Consider the following 13,167-nt stretch of genomic DNA (forward strand, 5'->3'; position numbering starts at 1 on the left):
GAAAATGCAACCATTTACCCCTACAGTGAGCATAAAAGGTGTCATGTGTCCTGCAGGCTTATGCTTCTGTTGCAAATAAGATTTAGATAAATACAGGTTCTGCTGAATGGTAACTGTCAATTTTCTTCCAGCTATACTGCATAATTAAACTCAGAGACCTCAACATTACTCTGGAACTGAAAATAGCTTCTCCCCAGTCTTTCCAGATAGCAGTTGTTGCACAAAAGGAAAGGGGAGTGTTTGAGTGTGCATAAACAACATCATTTTCTTCCAGCCTGCATTCATTTATCCATACACCATCCTGGTTCTCTACTCACACTAACCTACCGTATTTTTCGCTCTATAGGACGCACTTTTCCCCCTCCAAAAATGAAGGGGAAATGTGGGTGCGTCCTATGGAGAGAATGCAGGCTCCTTGGCTTCAGCGATAGCAACGCGAAGCCTCTGAAGCACAGAGGGAGGGCTCCTTTTGCTGCTTTCGCGTTGCTTTCGCTGAAGCCGGGAGAGCGAGTGGGGTCGGTGCGCACCAACCCCTCTCGCTCTCCAGGCTCAGTTCCTTTTGCTGAAGCTGGGAGAGCAAGACTCTCCTGGCTTCAGCAGAGAGGGAGAGCTGTGCAGCGCCCCTTCAGCGAAGCAGGAGGAGAAATGGAAGAGGCTCCGTTTCTCCTGCCGCTTCGCTGAAGGGGCGCTGAGCAGAGAGGGGGGGTATTTTTTTCCCTTGTTCTCCCCCTCTAAAACAAGGTGTGTCCTATGGTCGGGTGCGTCCTATAGAGCGAAAAATACGGTGTATGGATTTGGAGACTATGCCTCACCCATCTGCATGCACAGAAAGAATGAGGAAAACCTACCATTGTAAAAAAAAAATAATGCATAAGAGTGGTTACATTTATTTATGTATTTTAAAACTTTTTAAAGCTTTGCTTTAGAACCAAAAAGGTTCCCAGTGTTCCTTAGACAGTAACAGTTAAGACATCCCTGACTGCAGGCTCACGTCCTAAAAGACAAAACACAAAAGGGAAAAGGTCTGAAGAAGGAAAAGGATGACAAGCAAACAAATTCTTACATTTGTTTTTAATAGTGAGCAGCTTGAATGGAAACAGGCAGGGAGAAGGGGAGCCAATCAGAGCTGGTCTCTCAAGGCAGCCAATTGAGTGGCCTGAAAGTTCTCTCTCCCCTTCACTCCAGCCAATTGGAACAGTTGCTAATAGGTGACAGCTGAGGCTTGGAGGAGCCAAAAGGAGCTGATTTATCAGCTAAACTGATGGATTGGTGGTATTGGTAAAATCATCATTTTTTGTTATAATTTTTATTAAATTTCTGTTTTACATTTTAGAATATTCACTTAAACATCCTCAAAATATCAGCGACTTCCCTTCCTCTCTTTCCATGGTTCATTTTGCACAACATAAATCCCTGCATATTTTATATAAACTAAACCATTCAGTATTCCATTATAACAGCCATCAAAACTTATTTACACTGTTGAATTCATCTTAAGGCTGCCCACGTTTTCAGATATACACAATTTTCCTCCATATATTCCATAAACCTTTTCCAATCTTCTCTAAACGTATGTTCTTCTTGTTCTCTTATTCTATATGTGAGGTCCGCAAGCTGTGCATATTCCATCAGTTTAAGTTGCCGTTCTTCTTTAGTTGGGACTTTGCTCGTTTTCTATTTTGGGGCTAACAAAACATGAACTGTAGTAGTAAAATCAGTCCTTTGCATGCAGATAATAAGATGGCTGGTTTTTTTAAAAAAGGATTCCTATTCTTCTTATGCCCCAGCTCTAAATTGGACGTGTGACAATTTCTAAAACAATTGCAGAGGTTTGCTTTATTTGGAGCAAAATGCAGGCCTAAGTAGCTGCGAGGGACCATAACGAAAACAGAACTCACTGAAATTTCTGCTTTTTAATGCTATTTGACGGTGGTGACCAGGACTGTACTTCATAGTAGTTGGTTGTTGTTACCATGTAAAGCTTCAGCTGTTTTGTATTATATGTTTGGTATTCTGACGCGGGTGGCGCTGTGGTCTAAACCACAGAGCCTAGGGCTTGCCAATAGAAGGTCGGCAGTTTGAATCCCCGCGATGGGGTGAGCTCCCATTGCTTGGTCCCTGCTCCTGCCAACCTAGCAGTCTGAAAGCACGTCAAAGTGCAAGTAGATAAATAGGTACCACTCCAGTGGGAAGGTAAACGGCGTTTCCGTGCGCTGCTCTGGTCCGCCAGAAGCGGCTTAGTCATGCTGGCCACATGACCCGGAAGCTGTACGCTGGCTCCCTCGGCCAGTAAAGCGAGATGAGCACCGCAACCCCAGAGTCACCTGCGACTGGACCTAATGGTCCGGGGTCCCTTTAACTTTACCTTTTATCCTGACTCTGGCTACCTGGCATCAGTCGTTTGCTTATTTGTTTCATCTCACAACATTTATTTACCACTCGATTGAAAGAAAACTTAAAAAGAAAATAAAACAATAAGCTGCTTCTGCAGCACAGTAGACAGTGCTGGACCTGGAAGTCGTTGGAGGTGTTTGAGCACACTGTAAAACTTTCAGATATTCAAATATTCCAAGTGACACTTTTCATCCAGGAGGTGGCAGAAGTAGCTAACCTCATCCTCTTACAGAAAAGATGCAAGCCATTGCGCAGGATTACTACTACGTGACAACCTGCAACTGGATAAACCCCTAATATGATCATGTTCGTCCTTCATTCCTCACAAACAAACATGCGCACATTAGACTGCCATTGGTAAAGCCATAGAGTGGTGAAATACACGCTTTTACAGCCTCTTTGCAGCAGACTCACTGAAAAGGATGTGACTGTATGTGGAGGGAAACCCAAAGCCACAGAGATGATAAAGGATCACTTAAGGAAGCCCAGAAAAGTATTTTTAGCACCCCAGTAGTTTAGCGTTATGATGAATAATTTGGCAGCTACCTCTGAACAGACGCTGCTTTCGTTTCCTGCTACCAGCTATTTCCAGAGAATCTGGATATACTACAGCTAATATTTTCATACAGTTTTCGGGAGAATAAGAACCCACGTGTTATTTTCAGCAAAAGTACACCTGAATTTAAGGGTGCAATTACTAATTTTCACAGTAAAAAAAAATTAAAATGTATTTGCCCATAATGATTTGAACCGAAGCAAACAGAACTCAAACTGAACCATTTTGCCTTAACTAAAAATGAATAATCCATAAGCGATAGTTGATTTGCACTACTCCTGTTCAGCCCATTGAGTAAAGGACAGAGGGAGAGTCTTAGATACTCAAGGATTGTCCGCTAAGTTTCTAATTATGCCGACTGGTTTTTGACCAATTTACTCAGCTGGCATCCCTCACAATCTTAAGCGGTGTTTCCTGATCAAGTCTGTAAAATGACGTCTGAACGATATAGAGTTGTAAAGGCCCCAGAAAAATTAGGGGGTGGGGAAGAGACATTTTCCAGGAAAAAAGCTCTTTCTGTGACGTGTTTTCTTGCTGCATAAAGAACATTTTAAAGCCCCTGTCTAGCTTACAGGGCTCTGGGAATATAATGTGACGCCTCTGCAGAACCTCCTGCAAGATTTCACAAGATTTCTGCAATCTTGTAAGATCTTGTGAGAGGTTCTCCAGAGGCCTCGCATGGCCTTCCCAGAGCCGCTAAGCAAGGCAAAGGGGGCTTAAAAAGCTACCCACTTTGCATGAGGGGAGCAAGTCCCACTCAGAACTGGATGTGGTCATTGTGGGGGTGTTCTGGCTTTGTGCGATTTTGCCTGTACAGTGGTACCTCGGGTTACATATACTTCAGGTTACAGACTCCACTAACCCAGAAATAGTGCTTCAGGTTAAGAACTTTGCTTCAGGATAAGAACAGAAATCGTGCTCCGGCGGCACAGCGGCAGCAGGAGGCCCCATTTGCCAAAGTGGTGCTTCAGGTTAAGAACAGTTTCAGGTTAAGAACGGACCTCTGGAACGAATTAAGTACTTAACCCGAGGTACCACTGTATACCAAGCAGTACAATTTTATATTCCAAACAAGTAATAAAATAACCCACTTAAGTAGTTAAAACAGTAAAATGGGTGCAGGGCATAGCGGTCAACCGTCCCTTATTTGGCGGGAAACGCCCTTATCCCAGTGCCATGTCCCGCTGCTGTCCCTTATTGATGATGTCCCTTAAATTTCCCGGGTTTCATGCTCGCCCGGCGCAGGAGGGAAGCAGCGGCTCGGGGTCCTCCGCCTCGAGAGAGAGAGCGCACACGAGCTGCCGCATCTCCGTCTCTCCCTTTTCCCCCTCAGGGGCGCGTCATGAGGAGACAGGTGGCAGTGGGCGGGCAGACAGCCCCTCTCTTGCGAGACTTCCGCCGCACTGCCACGGGAAGCTGGAGGCGGCAGCGGTGGCTGAGGAGGCTGCCCGAGGGAGGAGGAAGAGGAGGGGATGGGGAGGGACGCAGAAGGGCGGCGCTTCAGCGGCTGCCACAGCGCCGCAACCGCCTCATGCTGGGCTCGCGGGCAGCGTGGGCGAGAGTCTCTCTCCCTCCCCCCCTCGGGTGGGGAAGGGCTGATGGAACTCCTCGCGCCAGGACGATGGCAGCCCCGACGTGCTGCTTAGCATCCCCTCCAACCAGTGCAGCATCTTAATGTAGTGATTTCCCCCTCTGCATCCCTTTTATAACTCTATTTTTATAAATCATTTGTCCATCCATAGTTCAAATTTTTACTACAAGTTTTCTGCCAATCCTACCAATGTGTATGTAACTCTTTACAATAGCTTTTCAACTAAATTATAAACTTTCCCCATTCTTTATGAAAGAGGTCCTCTTCCTGGTTTCTAATTCTTCTTGTAAGCTTTGCCATCTCGACGTCGTTCATCAGTTTTGTCTGCCCCTCTTCTTTGGTGGGAGTTGTAGACCCTTAGGATCATCTAGTCCAACCCCCTGCAAAACACAGTCAGTCGCAGCAAAAGCAGCAAGGATCCATCAGTGCCAGATTTCTGTATAAGCTAAGCAAAATCCCTTATTTTGGCTGCTGATCCCTTATTTTCGAGGCTGCTGGTCCCTTATTTTCAAATCTGTAAGTTGACAGCTATGGTGCAGGGTTCATAAGTAAGTTTAGCGGATATTTTGGTTTTTCCCAAAAATGTCATCCTCCCCCCCCCACCCCCATGTTGAGGCCATGGGCGTAGCCAAAGGGGGGCAAGGCAGGGGCAATTGCCCCCGCCCTAAATTAATAAAAAAACATAGCTAGCAAAAGGCCTGCCCCCTCCCTAACAAATCTCCTGGCTACGCCCATGGTTGAGGCACAGGTATTTTTCCATGGCTTCAATAATTCAACAAATTTTACACCTCTAAAACTTGAAATCAACTATTTCTTGCGGTTGAGCTCCTTTAACTTTCTCTGCTTTTAGTTCTTCTTGCTTGAAGGAAGGTCATTCGCAAGTTTTCAATACAAGCCTTCCACATCTAGTTTCCGTAATTTGTCAGAGGGGGAACTGTCTTCTTGAAAAGCGAACAGCAAACCAGAATCCTGAAGTCTTTGCTTATTTTCAGCCCCTCGACTAATCAGTTTAATCTGTAATTAAAGTTTTAGTTACCTAGTTACACGCTAGTACAGAATTTATCTTACTAAACATATCAGCTTTCGGGTATACGGTTGTTTTTTTACAGAGTTTATATCCCCTTATCTTCAGAAATACATGAATTGAGGCCAGCTGGAATATTTTTTTCCTTACTCAGTGCACTTAAAATATTTTCACGTCAAGTTTTTTTCACATTTTTCCCGGCTCGCCCAAACTTACAGTGCATAATGCTTATACACACAATCCCTAAAATTGCAAGCCTCGTTAAAATAATTTGTGGTAGTTAATGCCATTGTTATTAGCCACAGTTTATCCTGAGCATTGGGAATAGAAAGTCTAATCAACTCACCATAATTTGCTGAAAAGGATCTGTAGAAGACATTTTGGTTTCGGTAACTGCCTGAAACAGGCGGTGGACGATGTTATCCGCTGCTGATGTAATGTTCTTTTCACACTGGACTCACACAGTCTTCTAAGGGCTGTATAATTTAAAAAGCCAGAAAAAAGTTTTAACTCTTTTTATTTCTGCAGCCAATCTCAAGACATAATACCATGCCCCTAATGTGCCACCCACCAAAAAAACCCTCTCTTGTGCCAAACCAACTTCCTGCTGGCCTAACAGGCTGAAACCTTAACCTGCCATCTTTCAGGCTGCTAGTTTAAAAGTCCCGGTGGCAGGTTTGTGTTCCAGCACCTCATTTTTCTCTCTTCGTTGAGAGGGGGCTTTGCAAAGTTCAGTTCAACTAAGGTGGAAAGAGCCTTCCAGAATTTCTTTCCAGTGCCTCAAATTTATGGAGTTCCACGTGTAAAATTAAGCAGGCATAACGGGAAGGAAGGAAGCCCTAGTGTGCAGTGGTACCTCAAGTTACATACGCTTCAGGTTACAGACTCCGCTAACCCAGAAATAGTACTGTGGGTTAAGAACTTTGCTTCAGGATGAGAACAGAAATCGTGCTCCGGCGGTGCGGCAGCAGCAGGAGGCCCCATTAGCTAAAGTGGTGCTTCAGGTTAAGAACAGTTTCAGGTTAAGAACGGACCTCCGGAACGAATTAAGTACTTAACCTGAGGTACCACTGTATTTGATTGGGGCTTACTCTGAATAAAATGCAGACAATACAGCTGTCCGTTTTTCAAAGGTAGTCACTATACCTGCAAGTATTTAGCTTATATATTTAAAAATATTTCTAACTTGTCTTTCAGAATTAACTGAGCTAACGACTGCAAGGTTTTCATTGTCCAGTGGGGCATGTAGCCAACTACTGTATCTCCAACAGCAGTGACAGATCTATGTGTAAAAGGTAAAGGTAAAGGACCCCTGGACGGTTAAGTCCAGTCAAAGGCAACTATGGGGTTGTGGTGCTCAGCTCGCTTTCAGGCTGAGGGAGCCTGAAATCATATGGTGATGTCAGCAACTATGGTGATGTGCCGGCCATATTTATGAGCAGTTCAAAATGAACACTTGGACAGTTCCATAATTCAAGCCATGCAAATATTGTATTAAGTGATGCAAAAAAGCTGTTGGGAACAATGTGGAAGAAGACCCTAAACAAGCAAATCCATATTTCCTTCTCCCTGCCAGAGCCACTCCCCACAGACTCCACTGCTATTCTCCACAGAGCATTCACCAATATTTATAATATGAAGCAAGTAATTGTACTGTAGAACACGGACCGCCTTTTCCTGAGATGTCATGATAAGGACGGCATTGTCAGAAATCTCCAACATGGCATTTTTAAGAGGAATCTTTCAGGGGCAAAGCTACATGAAACATTTATGTCTGAAAGTATCACCACAGCATAAAATTATTGAATTTGAGCTTCAAAAATAAAAATGGAGCTCTAGACTTATCACTGCAACAAAAGTCCACCATGTATTGATCTCAAAGAGGCATTAAGGGATTATGAGTTCTCGACTCTCTCAGGCTTGTCCTAGAGCCCACAGAGACACACAGACCCATTTTTGAGGATTTCCTCCCACTCTTTGTAGGCTTCTAAATGATCATGGAATGCAACTCTAAGCAAGATAGCATGTACAGTGGCACCTTGGTTCTCAAACTTAATCTGTTCCAGGAGTCCGTTCGACTCCCGAAACAGTTCAAAAACCAAGGCACAGCTTCCGATTGGATGCAGGAGCTTCCTGCACTCAAGCGAAAGCTGCGTCGGACATTCAGCTTCTGAAAAACATTCTCAAACCAGAACACTTACTTCTGGGTCTGCGGCATTCGGGAGCCGATTTGTTCGACAACTAAGCCGTTCAGGAACCAAGGTACCACCGTATATGCACACAAGGAAAATCCATAGGTGTTGTATCATCACACACTTTGCACATGAATTATAACCACTGGGCAGTTCTAAATTTTCCTTTCCAAAAACCCTAGTCTAACCCACAGAGGGCATCTTCTTGTGTTCTTAGGACAACCCCATGCCAATTGTTGACGTAGCTTTGGTATTTCCATACTTCTGAAACTTTTATTGTTATATCAAAACCAAGTTGTAGTGGTACGCCATGTATGCAGCTTTACTTCCTGGTGTCTGAACAGCAAATGCTTTGTTCAGAGGTGTTGCGAAGAGTCATCTCTCAAAACAATAATGGAAAGATTAAGGAAAAACAAGGAGACATCTTCCGTGTAAGCAGTAAGGCGAGATGCAAAATTGTGCAAACATACATTTCAGGAAATATCAAGAGCTATACAAAACAGACCATTATATTTATATTATGCCATTTCTACACACATTCCCAGGTGCTGTGCCCCACATATCATATCATATACCAGTCACATCCCAGTCATTATACCTAGATTCTGATAGCGCTACCAATATTTAATTACAGCTGATACACAAGTGCCACTGAACACTGAAGGACTTAGCTCCAAGTAAACATGCACAGGATTGTGCTGTTACAACATGCTAAAAAAGTTTCCCATAGTTTCACTCATAAAGCTGAGAAAAAGCATTAGGCAAGCTGTATAAAATACAGTGGTGCCTCAGGTTACATACACTTCAGGTTACATACGCTTCAGGTTACAGACTCCGCTAACCCAGAAATATTACCTCGGGTTAAGAACTTTGCTTCAGGATGAGAACAGAAATCGTGCTCTGGCGGCGCGGCGGCAGCGGGAGGCCCCATTAGCTAAAGTAGTACCTCAGGTTAAGAACAGTTTCAGGTTAAGAACGGACCTCCGGAACGAATTAAGTTCTTAACCTGAGGTACCACTGTATACAGACCTCCTTAGAATCATAGAATTGTTTAGTTGGAATGGCCCATAAGGGTTATCTAGTCCAACCGCCTGCAATGCAAGAATCTTTTGCCCAACATAGGGCTCAAACCCACAACCTTGAGATTAAAAGTCTCACGCTCTACCAACTGAGCTATTCATCCCCTGTATGCCACCCCCTATAAGGGTGTTTTGAAAGAACTACACAATCACAATGAATTCTTGCACTTGGGCAAAAAAAATGAGAGGCACAAATACAAGATGGGTGACACCTGTCTTGAGAGCAGTACATGTGAAAAGGATCTAGGAGTCTTGGTTGACCACAAACTTGACATGAGCCAAAAGTGTGACGTGGCAGCTAAAAAAAGCCAATGCAATTCTGGGCTGCATCAATAGGAGTATAGCATCTAGATCAAGGGAAGTAATAGTGCCACTGTATTCTGCTCTGGTCAGACCACACCTGGAGTACTGTGTCCAGTTCTGGGCACCACAATTCAAGAAGGACACTGACAAACTGGAACGTGTCCAGAGGAGGGCAACCAAAATGGTCAAAGGCCTGGAAACGATGCCTTATGAAGAACGGCTAAGGGAGCTGGGCATGTTTAGCCTGGAGAAGAGGAGGTTAAGGGGTGATATGATAGCCATGTTCAAATATATAAAAGGATGTCACATAGAGGAGGGAGAAAGGTTGTTTTCTGCTGCTCCAGAGAAGCGGACACAGAGAAATGGATCCAAACTACAAGAAAGAAGATTCCACCTAAACATTAGGAAGAACTTCCTGACAGTAAGAGCTGTTCGACAGTGGAATTTGCTGCCAAGGAGTGTGGTGGAGTCTCCTACTTTGGAGGTCTTTAAGCAGAGGCTTGACAACCATATGTCAGGAGTGCTCTGATGGTGTTTCCTGCTTGGCAGGGGGTTGGACTCGATGGCTCTTGTGGTCTCTTCCAACTCTATGATTCTATGATTCTATGATTCTTAAAGAACTGGCTAATCATATGTTTCACACTTACACATTGTCACCTCGGGAGACCAAACTAAATGACAATTAACAGACACCGGATGACTTTATTCAATTGTGGAGAACCAATGGGCTGTACAGTATAGTATGTGGTGCAGGCTCCAAGTTCAAATTTCCACCTAGGATTGACCTCTCCCAGTGACTTATCTCACAGGGTTGCCATGAGAATGAAAACAAAAGTTGTAAAACTCTGCAGTTCAAAGGTATTAAGTCAGCGATAATTAGCCACAAGAAGGTTAAATACTTTTCTCATAACAGTAAAACTCAACAATGGAAGAAAGGGCTCTGTACGTCAGGCACCATTCAGAACTTCCGTTCATTGTGACTCAACAATGGCATTACTTTGAAGTTGTATATTTGCTTTTATTGAAGTATGATGTGATACCCTTGGTCAGAGTGCACAATTTTAAAAAAATAAGCTTGTGTCATTTTCGTTAGGTAGCTCTAAGTGTCTGTTCCTCAAATAAATGGAAAAGGAAAGTAACAAAGGCTATGCCCTTTATAGTAGTCATTTATTATGAAGTATTATTGCAACTTGCTGGCATCTTCTCAAGAATAAGATGAAATCCTGGAACTGGATATGGGTGAACCATAACAAGGGAGTGTGACTCCACCCAGACTAGACATATCCCCAGCCAACTGGTCTAATGAGTGCTTTGCTATCAGTTTTGATTTATCTGGATTGAACTTTACTCAGTAGATCCGTTGGCTGGCGATATGACTGGTATGGGTGGGGGTCACACTCGCCTGTAAGATTCAGGTTGATGGCTTCAACTCCTGGGTTCCACACTGCTCCTATTGTAGCCTTTGCTACCTGTGCCAGCTACAGCTGCTTCAGGTAAACAGAAACTCGGCAAACATTGTTCATGCTGTACCAAATAGTATGGGAAACAGCCTTACTAGAAAAATTACCGTATTTTTCGCCCTATAGGACGCACTTTTCCCCCTCCAAAAATGAAGGGGAAATGTGTGTGCATCCTATGGGGCGAATGCAGGCTTTCGCTGAAGCCTGGAGAGGCACCGACCCCTCTCGCTCTCCAGGCTTCAGGAAGCTATCCGCAAGCCTTGCGAACCTGGCGGGAGTTGCCGCCGGGCTCCCCAGGCTTGCGGATAGGAGCCTGTTCTGGGGTCGGGGGTCGGGGGAAGCTTGAGCTTCCCCCTCCCCAGCCCCGCGGCTGGGGGTGAATATATATATGTGTGTGTGTGTGTGTGTGTGTGTGTATATATATATATATATATATATATATATATACACACACACACACACACAGTGGTGCCCCGCAAGACGAACGCCTCGCAAGACGGAAAACCCGCTAGACGAAAGGGTTTTCCGTTTTGGAGGCGCTTCGCAAAACGAATTTCCCTATGGGCTTCCTTCGCAAGACGAAAGCCCATAGGGAAATCTCCGGGACAGCGGGGAAGCGCAGCGTGTCTTCCCCACTGTCCTCGGACCTCCTCCGAAGGCTGGCGGTGGGGCGGAGAGACCTCCTCCTGCCGCCAGGCTTCTGAAGGATGCTCTGAAGGCTGGCGGTGGGGAGAAAAGCCCTTCTCCCCGCGCCAGCCTTCGGATGGCTGTCCTGAAGACTTGCGGTGGGAAGAGGGTTTTCCTTCCCACCGCCAACATTCAGAATGCTGTTCTGAATGTTGGCGGTGGGGAGGAAAAACCCTCCTCCCACCGCAAGCCCCGGGAACAGAGGAGAAGCGCTGCGCCCCTTCCCCTCTGTTCCCGTACCTGTCCTGAAGGCTTGGGGTGGGGAGAAAAGCCCTTCTCCGCTCCTCCAGCCTGGCAAGCGGTTTCCATAGGAACGCATTAATTGATTTCCAATGCATTCCTATGGGAAACCGTGCTTCGCAAGACAAAAAACTCGCAAGAAGAAAAAACTTGCAGAACGAATTAATTTTGTCTTGCGAGGCACCACTGTATATATATTCCCCCCCAAAAAAAAACACCAAGGTGCGCCCTATGGGCCAGTGCGCCCTATAGGGCGAAAAATACGGTAACCAATACAGTGGTACCTCGGGTTACATACGCTTCAGGTTACAGACTCCGCTAACCCAGAAATAGTGCTTCAGGTTAAGAACTTTGCTTCAGGATGAGAACAGAAATCGTGGTCCGGCGGCGCGGCAGCAGCAGGAGGTCCCATTAGCTAAAGTGGTGCTTCAGGTTAAGAACAATTTCAGGTTAAGAACAGATCTCTGGAACGAATTAATTACTTAACCCGAGGTACCACTGTAAACTGAAACTGACACTGGAACAAATAGAAGAAGATGCCTTCACCCTGGTATGGCTCCCCTTTATCACATACACAGCCCCAACAAGACAATGACAAAAAGCCACCAATAGCATACAAATCAATATGGCTAACCTGATCCAAAACACCCGCCCACCCCACTCAGACATGAAAACAAAGACCACCACAGCCAACCACAAATGAACAGCCACACCCTAGACCAACCCCAACCTCTCTCACCACCAAAGGAACACAAGTGAACAGCAGAGAACTTGCACAAGCAACGCTGACACAAAACCCCACATATATTAAGTAAAATAGAAACATCACCACCCGACCCCCCCCACTCATCTTTCCCCCCCCACCTTTCCCCCTATTCTTCCTAATGTCTCAACAAATGAAACTGATTTGTAAAAAAAACAAAACAAGTTACATGAGGGGGGAACGATAGAGAGAAACTGCACATACCTTTGTAAATCAAGAAAATCTTTAATAAAAATATATTTTAAAAAATTGTTCAAACTGGTGAGATCCAGTGGGGTATAGTGGTTAGGAGCAGTGGACTAGGACTTGGCAAACCCAGGTTCAAATTCCCACTCAGTGGTGAAGATCCCTGGGTGATGGTGATCCCTGGGTGATGGTGATCCCTGGGTGATGGTGATCCCTGGGTGATGGTGAGCCACTCACTGCCCCTCAGCCTAGCAAATTGGAGTACAGGTGAGCTTTACATGTAATAACATAAACAAACAAACAAATAAATTTCCCAGGTTGCAGCACAGCTCTGTGCTCAACATAAGAAAATTGTTGGAAAAGTCCTGCTAGCACAAAATGCTCGACTATTGGCAGGTTAGAGTCAGCATATTGTACCCGTATCTTCTGTATTCTGAAAAATATGCACTGGTTACCAGTGTTTCCAGGCCAAGTACTGCTTTCAGTCTTAAAGCTCTCACCTTCCTGGGTTCTGACTATCTTAGGGAATATCTCCTTCCACACTTACCTCCTCAGCAGTTAAATGTGTTGGATAAACAGCTTCATATAATCAACATGCTTAACTCTAACCAATGCATGGAGGGGTTAATACCATAGAGTAAACTGTACTATCAGGCTTAGAAATGTACTGTCAGGCTTAGAAATGTCCACTT

The 13,167-nt window shown here is 44.8% G+C and overlaps 1 protein-coding gene and 1 long non-coding RNA gene across 2 annotated transcripts in view; both read right to left on the minus strand.

The window, feature by feature from the left end:
* Nucleotides 1-8,658, minus strand: part of LOC309533923 — a 59,232-nt gene extending 50,574 nt beyond the window's left edge. The window contains exon 1 of the long non-coding RNA XR_014220534.1: nucleotides 8,561-8,658. This is a non-coding gene — a long non-coding RNA (uncharacterized lncRNA). The remainder of the gene's footprint in view (nucleotides 1-8,560) is intronic.
* The window catches only part of PLA2G4A (phospholipase A2 group IVA), an 83,698-nt gene that overhangs the window by 46,891 nt on the left and 23,640 nt on the right, over nucleotides 1-13,167 (minus strand). Inside the window, exon 2 of the mRNA XM_082225469.1 lies at nucleotides 5,912-6,041. Within this exon, the coding sequence (XP_082081595.1) occupies nucleotides 5,912-5,944 (33 nt within the window). The 5' untranslated portion in view covers nucleotides 5,945-6,041. The remainder of the gene's footprint in view (nucleotides 1-5,911; nucleotides 6,042-13,167) is intronic.

Source organism: Podarcis vaucheri (assembly GCF_965113315.1).
Source record: "Podarcis vaucheri genome assembly, chromosome: 6".
In the NCBI taxonomy this organism is placed as follows: domain Eukaryota; kingdom Metazoa; phylum Chordata; class Lepidosauria; order Squamata; family Lacertidae; genus Podarcis; species Podarcis vaucheri.